The sequence below is a fragment of the Neurospora hispaniola genome, assembly GCF_033458365.1.
Source record: "Neurospora hispaniola strain FGSC 10403 chromosome Unknown B0T23scaffold_13, whole genome shotgun sequence".
Taxonomy (NCBI): Eukaryota; Fungi; Ascomycota; class Sordariomycetes; order Sordariales; family Sordariaceae; genus Neurospora; species Neurospora hispaniola.
The window spans coordinates 63777-78981 of record NW_026944418.1 but is presented as its reverse complement, the minus strand read 5'-3'; the positions used below and the strand labels follow the sequence as shown (position 1 = coordinate 78981).

At 31.0% G+C, this 15205-nt stretch overlaps 1 protein-coding gene across 1 annotated transcript; it reads right to left on the bottom strand.

Moving 5' to 3' along the window:
- Nucleotides 1-12122: 12122 nt before the first annotated feature.
- B0T23DRAFT_347973 (Metallo-dependent phosphatase-like protein) lies at nucleotides 12123-14251 on the bottom strand. The gene is made up of 2 exons (XM_062836000.1): nucleotides 14180-14251; nucleotides 12123-14114 (listed from the first exon to the last, which is right to left on the bottom strand). Exon 2 carries the CDS (start codon nucleotides 13938-13940, stop codon nucleotides 12237-12239), a length of 1704 nt encoding a protein of 567 aa, XP_062687844.1. The 5' UTR covers nucleotides 13941-14114; nucleotides 14180-14251; the 3' UTR covers nucleotides 12123-12236.
- Between the last annotated feature and the right edge of the window lie 954 nt (nucleotides 14252-15205).

Genomic DNA, 15205 nt, shown 5'->3' with positions numbered 1-15205 from the left:
AAAAAAATAGGAGAGGTAATAAGGGGAAGATAGCGTACCTTTAGTTTGGCAAATATACGTACCAATTAAATAAAGTACTTTACGTAAGTTTAGAGTTAGGGCGCTAGTAAACGCCTAAATTAAAGTAATACTATATTTTAAATAGGTAAAGGGGCGAATATCGCTAAAAAATAAGAAAGGAGCAGCCAATTAGAGGTTAATTATAAATATAAAGTAAGAGGAAAGAGAAGACGGAGTAAAAAGGAAGAAAGTAAAGAGAATAAACGAATATATTAATTAAATTTATAAGAGAAATAGGAATTAGTACATAAATATATAGTAGAAATACGTATATTTATAATAAAGGGTAATTTAAGTAAAAGGGTAGGTAAGGCGGCCGTAGAATTAAGGGAGGGGGTAGTAAATATAATTATAAAAGTAAAGATAGGAGGAAGAAAAGAGGAGAGATAAAGAAGGTAGGTAGAAAGAACGTTATATAAATAAGGGAAGAAATCCCTATATAAATATAAATTAAAGTAAATAAATATAATTTAAAGCGGGCGAATATAAAATAACGTAGGGTAAATAGAATATTAAATAATTATATAAATAATAAAAGGGGGTAAATAGAAGGATAAAACGAAAATAATAATTAAAAGAAGAAGGATAAGACAAATAGGTAATAAGGTAATTGTAAAAAAGTAGGAGAAAAAGGTAGAAAATAAGAAGGTATATAATTCGGATAATAATAAGGAGAGTAGAGGAAAATAATTAAAAATTATACTATTAAAATAAAAGGAATAATACGAAGAATAAAGTAAGGGTAATAAAAAGGCGATTAAAAAGGAATAATATAAATGAGGAAAGTTCGTAAAAAAAGTAGTATATAGAATTAAGAGGTAAAGGAAAGAAATAAAGGTCCCGAAAATAGAACTTATAAAGAGGGAAATTGTATTTAAATATTACAATAGGTCGTAACTACTTATTAATACTCTTAAATTCGGTATAATACTCTTTAATAGATAAAACGAAGCTTACTATTTTATACGCCTATAGAATAATAATCTTAGTAATAATTAGAAACCCAGCTAATTTTTTAAATTTAATGCCGGTTTTATATCTATATTAGAATTTATAAAAATAGATATTATAATACCAATATTTTAGCGGACGGTACACTAACACTTTAAATTTAGTACCAATTTCGTATCTGTATTAGAATTTATAAGAATAAATATTATAATACTAATATTTTAGTAAATAGCACGCTAATACTTTAAATCTAATACTAATTTCGTATTTATATTAGAATTTATAAGAATAAATATTATAATACTAATATTCTAGCGGACGGCTTTATATCCGTATTTAGAATTTATAAAAATAGATATTACAATACCAATATTCTAATAGGCGGCTCGCCGTATTTGAAGCTTATAAAAATGGATATTATAATGCCAATATTCTAGTAGTCGGCTTCGTATTTATATTTAGAATTTATAAAAATAGATACTACAATACTAATATTCTAGCGGGCGGCTTACTGTATTGGGGGTTTATAAGAATAGATATTACAATACCGATATTCTAACGGACGGCTTCGTATCTATATTTAAAGCTTAAAAAAAGGAATATTATAAAACTAATATTCTAACAGCGGCTCGCCAGTAGCAAAATAGCTATAATATCCGGAATACAATATTAACGGCTATTACGAACAATGGCTCATCCGAACTAAGGGGCAAGGATATTATACCTTCGCTAGCAATATAGCCTAATAATACTATAATAATATAATACTAACGCCCTCCGTTATTTAACCGGAATTTATTATAAATTGCGAAGGTTCCGAAGACGGAACCTATAAGGGGGGGGTCGTATTAGGAGGCTTAGAACTCGTATACAGAAGTACCTTAACGACTATTACTCCCCTTCGTTAACTGACGTATAGGATTATTAATAATAATGCCTATATTAGGTTAGGCTCGCGGGAAAGATAATCCGGCACCGCGCCGAAACGCTAAATTAGTACAGGGCTCTATAATATTCATTAACGGATAAATAGAGTTTATATAGGTATAAAAGAGGTTCAACGGAGTATAATTTATTATAGTTAATAACTATCAATACATCTTTGGATTAACCCCTAATTTACCGTCCCCTACGTGTGGCCACGACCGTAGTCACCTCAGCCTACCTTTCGCCTACGTTCCTAATAAATATTAGAGAGTAAAATTTAAATTATAGTAAGGAAAGTATTTTTTATATTTTATAAGGATATTACGAGGTAATATTATTGGGATTTAGTTATAGAAGCCTTATAGAATTATAATAAAAGAAGGTAAGTAATTATAATTAATTTTGGGTATAAGGAAAATAAAAATAATTTTTATATAGAAATTATCCGGAATAAATCGAAAAGAAAATACTATAGTACGTCCCCCTTCCTTCCGTCCTTACTATAATTTATCTAAATTTAATTTAGGGTTTAATTAGTACTATATAATATTTAATTAATATATTGCCTAATATAGGGGTATAATATATTTTTGATTTTATATAGGTTATAAATAATTAGCGTCCCTATTAGGTTCGTTTTAAGATTTTTATATTAGTAAATTAGAAAAACGTTCTATATTATATTTTATTTATTTACGGAAAGTACAATTATAGCCCGCTTATACCTAATAAAATTCCTATTATTCTTTAGAAAGGTATTTTCGAGAGGATTATAATAATTTATAATCTAACCTTTACCCTAGGTAAATTTCCCTATTATTAATATTAGTTATTTATTTAATTAATATATTTAAGAAAATTATAAATATATTTAATTATATTTGAATTTTATTAATATTGGGGGGTTATATCCCTTACCGAATTTATCAATAAATTTAATAATAATAATTAAATTAGGACTATAATTCGTAGGTTTAAATTTATTTAATACCCTTCTAGTATTAATAAAGTAGCGTTCGTAGTATAATATATAGGGGAATAAAATTGAGTAAATAAAGTATATAATTTTTTATTAAGTAATTTGTAAGTTTTTAAGAATTTTTCGAAAATCTTTTAGGAATTCTTCAAAAACCCTTTAGAAACCTTTTAGAAACCCTTTATTAATAGTATCCTAGTATATTTAGTACTTTTATTAAGAGGGAAAGTAATTTATATATATTTGTTTCTTTTTGGAATAATTCGATAAATTAAGATAAATAGAATATTTTGAAGTAAATATATCTTTTAAGAGAATTTACTAACCCTTCTCCGAAATTATATTTATATTTAAAAGTCGTATTTTTGTATTAGATATAATTATACTTCTATTTAAATATAATTTAAATTATAATTAATATATTATAATTTATATTTTCGTACGAATTTATATTAATTATTATTACTTTATTCTTTACTTTAAAGTTTTCCGAGAATTTTTTTATATTTTTAAAGAGAAGTATAATATTTTGCAAAATAGTTTTATATATATTTTAAATGCTATAGTTCTAATAATTTTCGTTGGAAGGTTATTATATTTAATATAGATTAGTAATAATTTAATAGTATATTAATAAATACTTTATTTTGTAGCATGTTTATTAATATATAGTTAGTTTTTAATATTTATTTGTATAATATTGACCTTAATTATAGTTTTTGAAAAAATTATTTATAATAAACGTTAGTAGGGTATAAAGTATATTTTAAGTGCGCCTTTTGGATTTATAGTGTAGCTAAATCCTTTATAGTATAAAAATAGTAGAATTTATATTTTATATAAAGGATTATAAAATATAGTTGGATATTTGTATTAGGATTCTTTATAAATTATTATAATTTTACTAACCCTTTCTTTACTTATTAATAAGATTTAAATTAATAAGAATCTATTATTAGGAAGAGTATATACCGGAGGGTAGTAAATTCCGGGATAGGCTTATTAATTGGGCTAAATATAAAATAGAGTGAATTTAGGCTTCCGTTTTTAATAAAAATACTTTAAATATATTGAGGGAAATTTGTAAAGGGATTCTAGAATATATTTAAATTACAAAAACGAACTACTATATTTTATATACGTATAGTAAAAATTTAAGCTTTATCGAAGCCTTTATAATAAATATTATTCTATTATTTTTTATTTATATAAAATATATATTAATCTTTTTTATAGTAGACATATTCTTAATATAAAGTTAATTTTCTAATATTATTCTAACTTCTAAAGTATTTTTTATATATAGAGCGAATGTAAATATTATTATTGTTGGTAGAAGGATAACCCGACTTTTATTATTAACCCTTCTATAAACGAATTTATTCGGGCTTTAGTAAAGGGTAAATTAGGGCTAAATAATATTAAAATAATATTAATATAATTAATAATTTATTAGGTAATAAGAAGGGAAAGGGGAAGGATAGAGATATTAATATAATTATTATTAAATTTAGTAAAATAGTAAATATAGTTTACTATAGCGAAGATCCGGGTAACCTAATTTTTATAATTAATTATATAATTATTAATATTAAATTAGACTCTAATTCGGACTTTCTATTTATTAGGGTATTAACTCCCTTAATTAATATAGTTAGGAGGGAGAACGCTATAATAATAATACTATTACTGAATAGTCCAGCTTTATTTATTTTATTATAATATTTTACTAAGGGCGAGTCTTTTTGTACTACGAGTACGAAGCGTAATTATAATAACGAATTATAGGATAATGAAGTACGGGATGCAATTTGTTAATTTAATACTTATAACTTATTTAATATGCTTATTTATAGTAAATAAGTAAAATCTTATAAATATATTATCTTCCCCTAATTAATATTATAATTAAATTATTATTTAATACGTATAATAAGATATATATTATTTATAATATAGAGGTTAGTATTAAGTAAATAACGATTAATATTCGAATTACCTTTTATTAATAGAATTTAAAGGGTAAAGGAAAGGTTTATAAATTCGATTTAATTGAAGTTGAATATTAAAAACGGTTAATTATTATTAATAGCGAAGTTTTTGAAGAATAAAGTTATTTAATTGAAAAGGAGAAGGAATTAATAGAAATAGAGAAATATAAGGTAGAGGCGGAGAAAGCTCTTAAATAAATTAAATTAGAGACTAAGCGGGAAGAGAACCGGAGATTAAAATTATAATTTTAGTTTTAAAATAACATAATATAAAGTATTAAATTTAATTAGCTTTATAATATATAGTAATTTTATAGCGGCGATAATTAAATCTTAGGCGGAGCCGGTAATATAGTAAAAGGGAATATAATTTTCGAAAGTAATATTATAATAGCTAGCGAAAATAAGAATACTATAAATTAGGGAAGTTATAATTTTAGTAAGAGGATGAGTTTAAATAGAATTTGGGTTATAGGGAATTAAAGTTAGGGGTATTATAAGGGTTCTATTAATTTTATATTATAAAGGTAATAAAAAGGCCTAAATATAATATTAATTATATATTAATAGGGCCGAAGGAAATAAATAGTAGGGTAAAGTTTTGGGTATATAATATTTTAGTTTCGTTGGAGTATATATTTGTAAACGAATAATATAAATTATATATTAATTAAATAAAAAGATTAGAAAAAAATATAAAATATTTTTGGTAATTATATTCTATATTATTTTTATATAGTATTTCTACTATCTTTATTTCTACTCTTCTTAGGCTGCTTTCTAATTTATTAATTATTATTATTGTTTATTTATTTTTTAAATTGGCGTATTTAGAGTTTAATTATATTATAATCCTTATTTAAATAATTCGTTTTAGAAGGGCAATTTAAAAAAGATCAATAGGGTACGTAAAGATAAAAGCCTATAATATTAGTACCTTTGTAATATCTATCCTTATAACTTTAATATTTATTATAAGGATTAATATTAATTAAGTCTTTTATTATAACTTAATAAATTTATATATAATTAATTTTTATTATTTATTTAATAGTAATAAATATTTATTTATATTACTACCGATAATTAGTAATTCGGTAGAGAGGTTAGCTTGCGGAGGCCCGGGTATACTCTATTCCGGAGGGTTATTTTAGGAATCTATAATTAATTCTTTACCCTATTCGTAAGCGGGGCAATATTTAAATTAACCGGAATTTAAGGATATTACTAATATATTACTACCTTCTACCGGTAAAGAAAATATATAGTATTCGTATTATATAAGCGTTACTTAGTAGTAGGTTACCGGTTAGTATAATATAAGAAAGATTTATATTATCCTTCGTAGATATATTACTTTATTTAGAGTTCGGTTCGGCTTAGCCCTCCGAATTATTATCTAAATACCCGAAAATAGTATAAGATTCTTGACTTTTATAATTTCGAAAATCGGTTTCTAAACTTCCATCGCCCTATATTAGAATAGAGTATAGGGAAGTAGTATCTATAACCTATATATATATATTAGTAATAATTTATATTAATAAATAAATAAGGTTATTTATATAATTATACTATATAAAATAAATTATAATTATAGGGTTAATATACTATTTATATAAATTTACTATCGCGTTTGTATTATTCGTAAATTTAATTATAAGATTTAATTCCTTTAGTAATTTACAGTTATAATAGCGCTATTGTTCGGAATATTCTATATTAATTAAAAGTATTTGGTTAAACCTATTATAGTATTTTGAATTGTAAATCTTAAATTAATATTAATTAAATTGTAGGGTTTTCCAATATATATTTTCCCTTCGAAATAGTCAATATAGAGGGTTTATTATTATAAGGCAACGTAATTGTCCGCTTTTAATTATAGTATAATTCAAGGTAGGCGCGAAGTTTCCGTGTGGTAAGAAAGCGCTTAATAATATTATATATAATAATTATCGCTCTCTAGAAGGCGGGAAAGTAATAATATACTTCGCTATAGGGGATAATTACGTTACTACCTTATTTTATATTAGTAATTAATCTATAAAAGTTTATTATAAGGTTACTTAGGTCTTAGAAACCCTTTATTTATATAGATAATCTACATTAGATAGTACGTAGGATACGTATCCAGCGCTATATATAATTAGTAATTAGATTAAATTATTTGTAAATTATTATTAAAATAAAGAAGGAGAATAAATAAATATAAATATATATAGTTAATTAATATTATTATGAATAGTACGTTATAAAGAAAAAAATAAAGAAGAAATAGATAAAATAAAGTATTTATAAATAGAGAGAGGAGAGATAATAAATAGAGGAAAGAAGAGGGGAAGGAGGAAAAAGGGGGGGGGGGGGGGTAGGGGGCTAAGTATAATGAATATATTATTTCTAAATATAAAAGATTATATATTAGAAAAGGTTTTTGAATAATTAGTATATATTTTATATATAAATATAATATATAAAGTATAAAATTAAAAAATATACTTTTATATATATTAACTTTAATAAGACTAGTACTAAGAAATATACTACTTATATTCCCTTTTTTTAAAAATAAATTAAAATATTTTACTATATATTCCCTTATTAAAAAATAATTTAAATTATTTATATAAAGGTACGCTACTAACAATTCCAAAAATATTAATTATTAGTTAATTTCTATATTACAAAGTTATTTATTAATAAAAATAATTTAATTTAAATATATAAAACTAGACTAGGCATCTTTTTTAAATAATTTGAGATTTTAATATAATTATTCTATTTTTATTTTTATTTAACAAATATAATTAAATTTTATATATTCTAGAAGTATAGTTAATTTTATAATGATATATATATATAGGAATTAATCTTATATATCTTTTTTTATATTAAGTTTTATATAATAATTTAAGGTAATTTATATATCAAAATACTTGTAAATAATTTATATATATATAATATACCTTTAAAAGTTACTATTAATTATAATTCCCTTTTTTAAAATAAAAAGATACTATATTCTTTTATTTTTGTTTTTATTAAAATATTTATAAATATATATATATATATATATTTATTTAGAATATAAAATTAATTACGCTATAATAAGAAACTTTACTATTCATTTTCTATATATATAATAAAAAATATATATAGAAGTAATAATTCAAATAATTTTTTTAATTCAAAAATAATTAAGATTTTTATTAAATTTTTCTATCTTAGTACTTTCAAAAAAAAACCAATATTGTAATAAGAAATTCCTATTTTATTTTATTTTTTTTAAAAAAGAAAAACTAGATTTTTTCTAAAGTTTTTTTTTTTAAAAAAATCACCTTAGCGAATATTTTTTTTTTAAAAAAAACCTTAGCGAATATTTTTTTTTTAAAAAAAAACCTTAGCGAATATTTTTTTTTTTAAAAAAACCTTAACGAGTTTTTTTTTTAAAAAAAAACCTTAGTGATTTTTTTGTTTAAAAGAAGAATTTGTGGACTACATGTGTAAAAGTTAAAGGGGTTTTTTTGTAGTAATATACCATTAGAAAAGACTAAGTAAAGATTGAAATTAAAGGTGGGAATTAAATATTATTAGACGGTGGAAATTAAATATTAAATTCTATTTAGTATTATAATATATTATTTTATAACCTATAAAAACCCTTTAATAACCCTTATAAAGTAAAGAAATAACCTTCTAATAACTTTTTATTAATTTTTTATAAACCCTTCCCAAACTTTTCCAAAACCTTTTAAAAACCCTTTAAAAACCCTTTTCCTAACTAGTACTTATATTTCGATTTCTATAAGAAAAATATTGTAAAAAGACCTAGGGAAAGTAAGGAAAAATATTATAAAAAGATTATATTAAATTTATATTTAATTATTAGGAAACCCTAGCCTAAGCCTAAAATTAAATTTCGCTAATATTATTTTTATTACTATCTTCCTCTTTATTATTGTTTTTATTACTATTATTATCCTTGGGGTCGGGGTATATTTTATTAATAGCATAATATTAATAATATTCGTTAATATATTTTTAAAAGTTATATTTAGCGCGCTTAATTTTTATAGGTACTTTTATATATTCTTAAATTTTATTTTCCTCCTTATAGAATTATATATTTACTATATTAATAATAAGGATAGTATCCTTTAGGAGGTTGAAAGTATAAATTAAATAATAGATTTACGTACTATTATAATTGTAAAGGGTAATTATAAATTTAGTAATTAGCCGGGGTTTTTAAAGAATTAATAAATTTTTAATAATTATTAAAAAAGTAAATATTAAAGGGTTTTAAAAAGGGAGTAAAAATTTACGCTTAGTACGTTTATAATTAGAATAGTATTTTCTGCTGTTTAGTAATTCGCTTAAGTTATTATTCGTATTAAAAAACTTACAAAAGGCCTTATAGGTATTATTAATAAAAGGGTTTTTAAAGTCCTTTTTAAATACTTATTTAAGGTCGATACTATATTCTATATATTATATTACCTATTTATAGGCTTTAACCTCTTATTACTATTCGAATTCAATACTTTTGGTATATGCTACTTTAATAATAGCTTTTTAGGCCTCTAATAATATATTAATAAAGGGTTTCTAAGGGGTTTTTAAAATATTATTAAAGGGTTTGCGAATAATTTCCGAATAATTTTCGAATAGTTTTTTTTAGGGATTTCTAAACGTTTTAAAAACCCTTTACAACCTTTATATATACCCTTTAAAACCCTTCGAAAAATTATAATATAATATTTATTTTTAGTTATATTATTATTAGTCTTATACACGCTAACTATATATATAGTCCGCCCAGTGGGCACGCGGTGCTGCTTCGCTCGTAGTCGGTGGGAAAAACCGTGCCGTAATGGCCGGGTGAAAACCCTCCGCTTCGCTGTCGCAACGGCGCCGTGTTGGCTCCGTGCCTTCCCGATTTCCTTCCTCTCGGTATAACCTTACCGTTATGACCGAGGCTATGAACTTGTGTTGTGTGCGTGGCCGACCCGGCTCCGGCCTATAGCCGTCCTTCCCTTGTCCTCCTGCCGTGGCTTCTCTGCGGTTGGCGGTCTTTCATCCCATCTTTCCTCAATTACGTCATCCCGGGTCGCCCAGGTATTTCCATAAAGGAAACCTCGACCCGGCTCTCTCCTTCCTTCCTTTCTTTTTAGTTATAGTAATTTGTATAATAATAGTACGCTCTATAACGCACTCTATCTTCTTCTTTACGGAGGAGGGTACCGCCTTTTTAAGTTCGGTAATTTATCCGTTAAATTCTATAATATTTATAATAGTAGTATCGAAAATATATTCTAATAATTTATACTAAGTTATATTGTATTTATATTCGTTGATAGTTTTTTTACCTTTAATTACCCTTTTAAAACCCTATTCTAAATTCTTTAATAAACCCTTTAGAAAATATAAGGGAAACTATTAATTTACTAGCAATTATAGTCTATTTTTTAAAATTAGGCCGATTACTAGCATTTATAATTATACACCTATTCTTCTTAATATTCAAAATAATATTATATTTATTTTTATAATAGTAATAAAGAGAGTCCTTAATTATAGTTTTAATATAAAAGCAAAATTCACCGCCCTCGGCCGGCATACGATAGAACTTCTTATATAAATAAAGTTTAGTAGTATAATATTATTTACTTTAATAAAAATAAATAGTTAGTAAGGGGTTTCGAAATAGTTTCTAAAGCCTTTAAAAGATTTAAAAAACCCTATACTTATTTTAGCGGGTAGTATATTAATTATAATTATAATTGTAGGTAAACTATTGGGTTGGATATTAAATTTCCGGTATTTATCGAAGGCTTTCTAAAAAAAAATAATATTAATTCATATTTAAAAAAAAAATAAGAAAATAATTAACTTTATAAAAACTACGCGGAAAAAAAGTCAATTACGTAGAAACTACGTAGAAAAAAGTCAACTACGTAGAAACTACGCGGAAACCCTATAGAAAAAAAAGGTTATAGAAACCCTACAAAAACTAATTAATTTACTTTTAAAGTATAATTATTCGATATTATAGTAATTATTAGTAGTTATTAATAGTATTATTAAGGGAGAGAAAAAGTAAAAATTAATTAGTAGTTTTTATTTTTTAAACCCTCTTTTTAATAGTTCGTTTAATATATTTGCTTTTTATTTTCTATTTAATATTTATTTTGAAAAAAAAATATTAATGTCCTTACAATTTCTTTTATAATTAATAAGATTTATAAAAGTATTATATAAGTAGTATTGAAATATCGAATTTATATATAATATATACGTTAAATATATACTATTAGATATAAAGCTTATATATATTTAACTATATTTTGCATATTGTGGGGTATACCTTCGATATTTGCACCTGCGAGTCGGACGTAGGTTGGCTGTAAATGAGCCCCACAAGGGGGGTCGCCTCAATTAGACACCGATGTAAATAGGGCTCTACTACTCCCTTCCAGTTGCTCTACGTCCCCTGTTCGATTCGCGATCGAGACCTTTCCACCTTCTCTCTTTTTTTTTTTTTTTTTTTTTTTTTAAATTCTTTTTCTCCCTCCATTTTTAGTTCTTCTCCCAGATATTCTTCTGGTCATTCTCCAGGTATCATTGTGAGTGGGCATTTTGTCGAGTTTTTGGTCTGGTGGAAGGAAGGGGCTGGTGGAGGATGGGGAATTTGAAGGAAGACTTCCATATATATTGCCATCGTTGGATGAACCTGAGGAAATTGCGCCCCTGGAGCCTGGGTGGGAGCCAAAATAGAAAAATTCAAAAGGGTCAAAACCCCAGCTCGACATGAAAGAGTGTCATCCAAATGCTAAAAAGAAAGAAAACGACACCTACATGCGACGCTTGAGGACGTGGGGTTTTTTTTTTCACCCACCACGAGATGAAAAGCCTGCCCTGGCTTCACGAACCGCTGCACACAAGAGGCTTTTCCGGGGCAGTTTTCTATGTCTCTTGTCTTCTCTAGCGTATAGCTCCGGCCGGTCTCTTCTCGGACTGAGGTACCTCTAGGTATCTTTCTGCAAAATAATTCTTCATATTTCCAGCCGCAAAAACCGGATTGGGTAGAGCTTATTGTGCGTCCCAACTATGATCTCTTGCCATGAATGAAGGAAAATGGCATTTCTAGCTTGTGAAGCGAGGTCTCTCCTAGAGTGGAGGGATGCCGGAGGTATCACACACACACCGTCACTTTCTTTTCTTTGCAGTGGAACAAGCTCATCATTACTCAAGACATCAACACATTACATCATCTAGAGGTAATCCTCTAATCATTACGATACAAGTTCATTGGTAGGTAGTACACCCCCTTACTCCCTCTCCCTTCTCGCCTTCTGAGACTTCTTGCGTCCACCACACTTGCTGTAGGGAGCAATACGGCCCTCCAACTGCACATCCACCGGCGTCTTCTCTTTGATGTAGTTCACCAGAACCTCATCCAAGGTATCCAACACTACCAAGTTGCTGATTGCTTCAGCAAAGAAGTTGTCTCCTCCACCAGCGACGAAGTCAATGGTGACCACCTTGTACTGCTTCGTCAAGTCCAGCTTCTCGCCGCCAATAGTAACGGCCGCGAGGGTGCCGACGCCATTATCGGGAGAGTTAGTAGGTTGGTACTCAATCTTGATGCCGCGGGAGACCTGGAGGAAAGATGTGACGGCCTTGCCGTTGGCCTTGTTGACACGGGCAACAATGCCGGCGAGGACGTCCCACAGTTGCTGGCCGGAGAGGGTTATTTCGACGACGGCGTTGCCGAAGGGGAAAGCCGTGAGGACCTCGCCGCGGGTAATGGGTCCGACGTCAATCGAGGCACGAATGCCACCGGAGTTGGTGAGGGCGAACGAGGGGGCGAGACCATCGGTGGAGGCGTTCAGGCGGTAGTCAAGCATGGCGTCGCAAATGAAGTCGCCAAAGGTGCACTCCTTGGACTGGCAGGTGGACTGCTCGAGAACGACATTGCTGGTGCCGACCACCTGCTTGGAGTACTCCTCGAAGGGCACGCGCCACGCGTCAATTTGCTTCTGGAGATCCTCGTCTTGCTTGGTGGTGTTGGTCAGGTGGATCGGACCGCCGTGGTACTCGAGGATCTTGCCGTCGGCGTCGTAGGTGACGTCGATGTAGCCGAGGTACTCGCCCCAGCGGTAGGCGGTAACAATGAATACCTCGTCGCCGTCCTTGTTCTTGACAATGGTCGGGTAAGGACCTACGGCACCGGGGAAGTCGCCGAGAGGGGTGTGACTGTGGCCGCCCATAATGAGGTAAAGACCCGTGGTTTCCTTGGCGAGTCGCTGGTCCTCGTCGTACCCAATGTGCGTGATGGCGGCAATGCGCTTGATGGAGGTGGTGGAACGGATGTGATCGATGGTGTCCTGGACGGCCTGGATGGCGTCGGTGAACTTGGTGCCCGGGCCGGGCGAGGAGATGGAGGGCACGGTCTCGGTGGTGACGCCGATGATGGCGAGGTCATACTCCTCATAGATGTGGTAGGGCTTGATGGTGCGGTTGAGGCGCGCGTTATCGGAGAAGACGTTGGCCGAGATGATGGGGAAGGTGAGGTTCTCGAGGAACTGGCCGAGCACTTCGTCACCCTTGTCCCACTCGTGGTTGCCCAGCGTCATGCCGTCAAAGCCGATCTGGTTGAGGGTCTCGGCAATCTTCTCGCCGCCGTAGTAGGAGAAGAACATGGTGCCCTGGAACTCATCACCGCAGTTGAGAACGAGCGAGTCCTTGTGCGAAGGACGGGTCTCGTCGATGATGGTCTTGACGCGGGAGTAACCGCCATAGCAGCCCTTGGCCGGGTTGGTGCAGTCGGTGCCAGAGGAAGAGAACTGATCGAGATGGGCGTGGACATCGTTGATGTGGTAGAAGGAGATGTTGTAGTTGCCATTGTCGTCGATGAAGCGCTTGGAGAGCTTGCGCTCGCTGATCAGGTGGTCCTCGGCCGAAGCCAACATGCCATGGCCGCCCAAGAGCAGCAGGCCCGCCGCCGAGAGGAGCTTGCCGAGAGACGCCATCGTGAAGTGACTCGGTTAGGGAGAAGGTCGAGGTGAGGAAGAGGAACCAGACACAGACAGACTCGGGACCGCGTTCGACCGACGTCGACACTCGGTTTTTATATCAAGGAACTTTTTGTGTCTCGTTCCTTGCAGCACCAGCACAGCAATCTCATGTCGATCGGTGGCCAAGGCCTGGGCACATGCGTTAGCTTATCTGCGCTGCGACAGCGTGGTAGTGAAGGGGCAGGTGGGCGAACCTATTGGATATCAGCGGGCCTTGTGCAGCCTGTGCCCCGTTGCACGGCAGCGAGAGAATCCCTGGGGCCGGGATCACCAACGCGACCCTCCAAGCAGCGCTGGATTGGCTCACCGGGTCCGGTTATCGGCAAGGCATGGCTCGTGGCGGCGCGGATGTCTCGACAATCTTTTATCACCTTCCTGGAATGTGGTAGGCGAGCCCCGCCGGCCAGGGGCACCTATCGCCCACTATTGGTTTGTGTATCCTCCTTCCGACCTCAGTAAGGTCCATATTATTATCTTGGACATAAGTGTTGGTGTTGATTGTTGACATGGTGAGCACCATCGACGCGTGGCCCATTTTGGGTTTGACTGACATGCAAGAAAAAAAGATGGCGGATTAGGGAACTATCTGATGCCATGGCGTTGGACGAAAGAATATCCCGTGTGGTTGGGGACGAGGGGACGCAGCTGGGCAATCTTTTTCTGTACACATGTAAGTACAATTGGTCAATTCTGCTGCTTCTCACGTGACTACCTAGGCACTCAAGAGGGTTCTTTCCAATGAATGCACCATCAAAAGCATCGTCTTCTTCCCGCTCTTTCAATTTGACGCCTTTCATTGCCTTTCAATATAATCATGTTTTCACCCTGACTTGTTCCTCACCAGGTCTTGTTTTTCGTGTGTGGCTACCTCTATCTCTAATATCCTACTCTGTGATTTGGCTTCCACTTCGGGTTTACAATAACCCTACTGTCAACCCATGCCTACCTCTATGCCAAGTACCAAGCAAAAGTTTCCGTTTTTTGATTTGGTTGTTGAATGCTCCCGTCTCCGTGATCGGCCGGAGCGGATACCAAACAAACTGGATTGTTCGCCAGCTTTCGGAACAATTGTCAATCTTTTTCGGAACGTGCACTCCTTGGTTCGTACCCAAACGTGCCCATTACCTAGGTATCTTTGATCCTTTCAGTGGACATTTCGCGTGGATAGATCATCAACTATTTGGACCACCAAGGGCTTCAACAATCTCCTCAAGTCAGGT

What these genes read in the sequence shown, in the direction of transcription:
- B0T23DRAFT_347973 (XM_062836000.1), bottom strand. Translation starts at nt 13,940, where the DNA reads ATGGCGTCTCTCGGCAAGCTCCTCTCGGCGGCGGGCCTGCTGCTCTTG.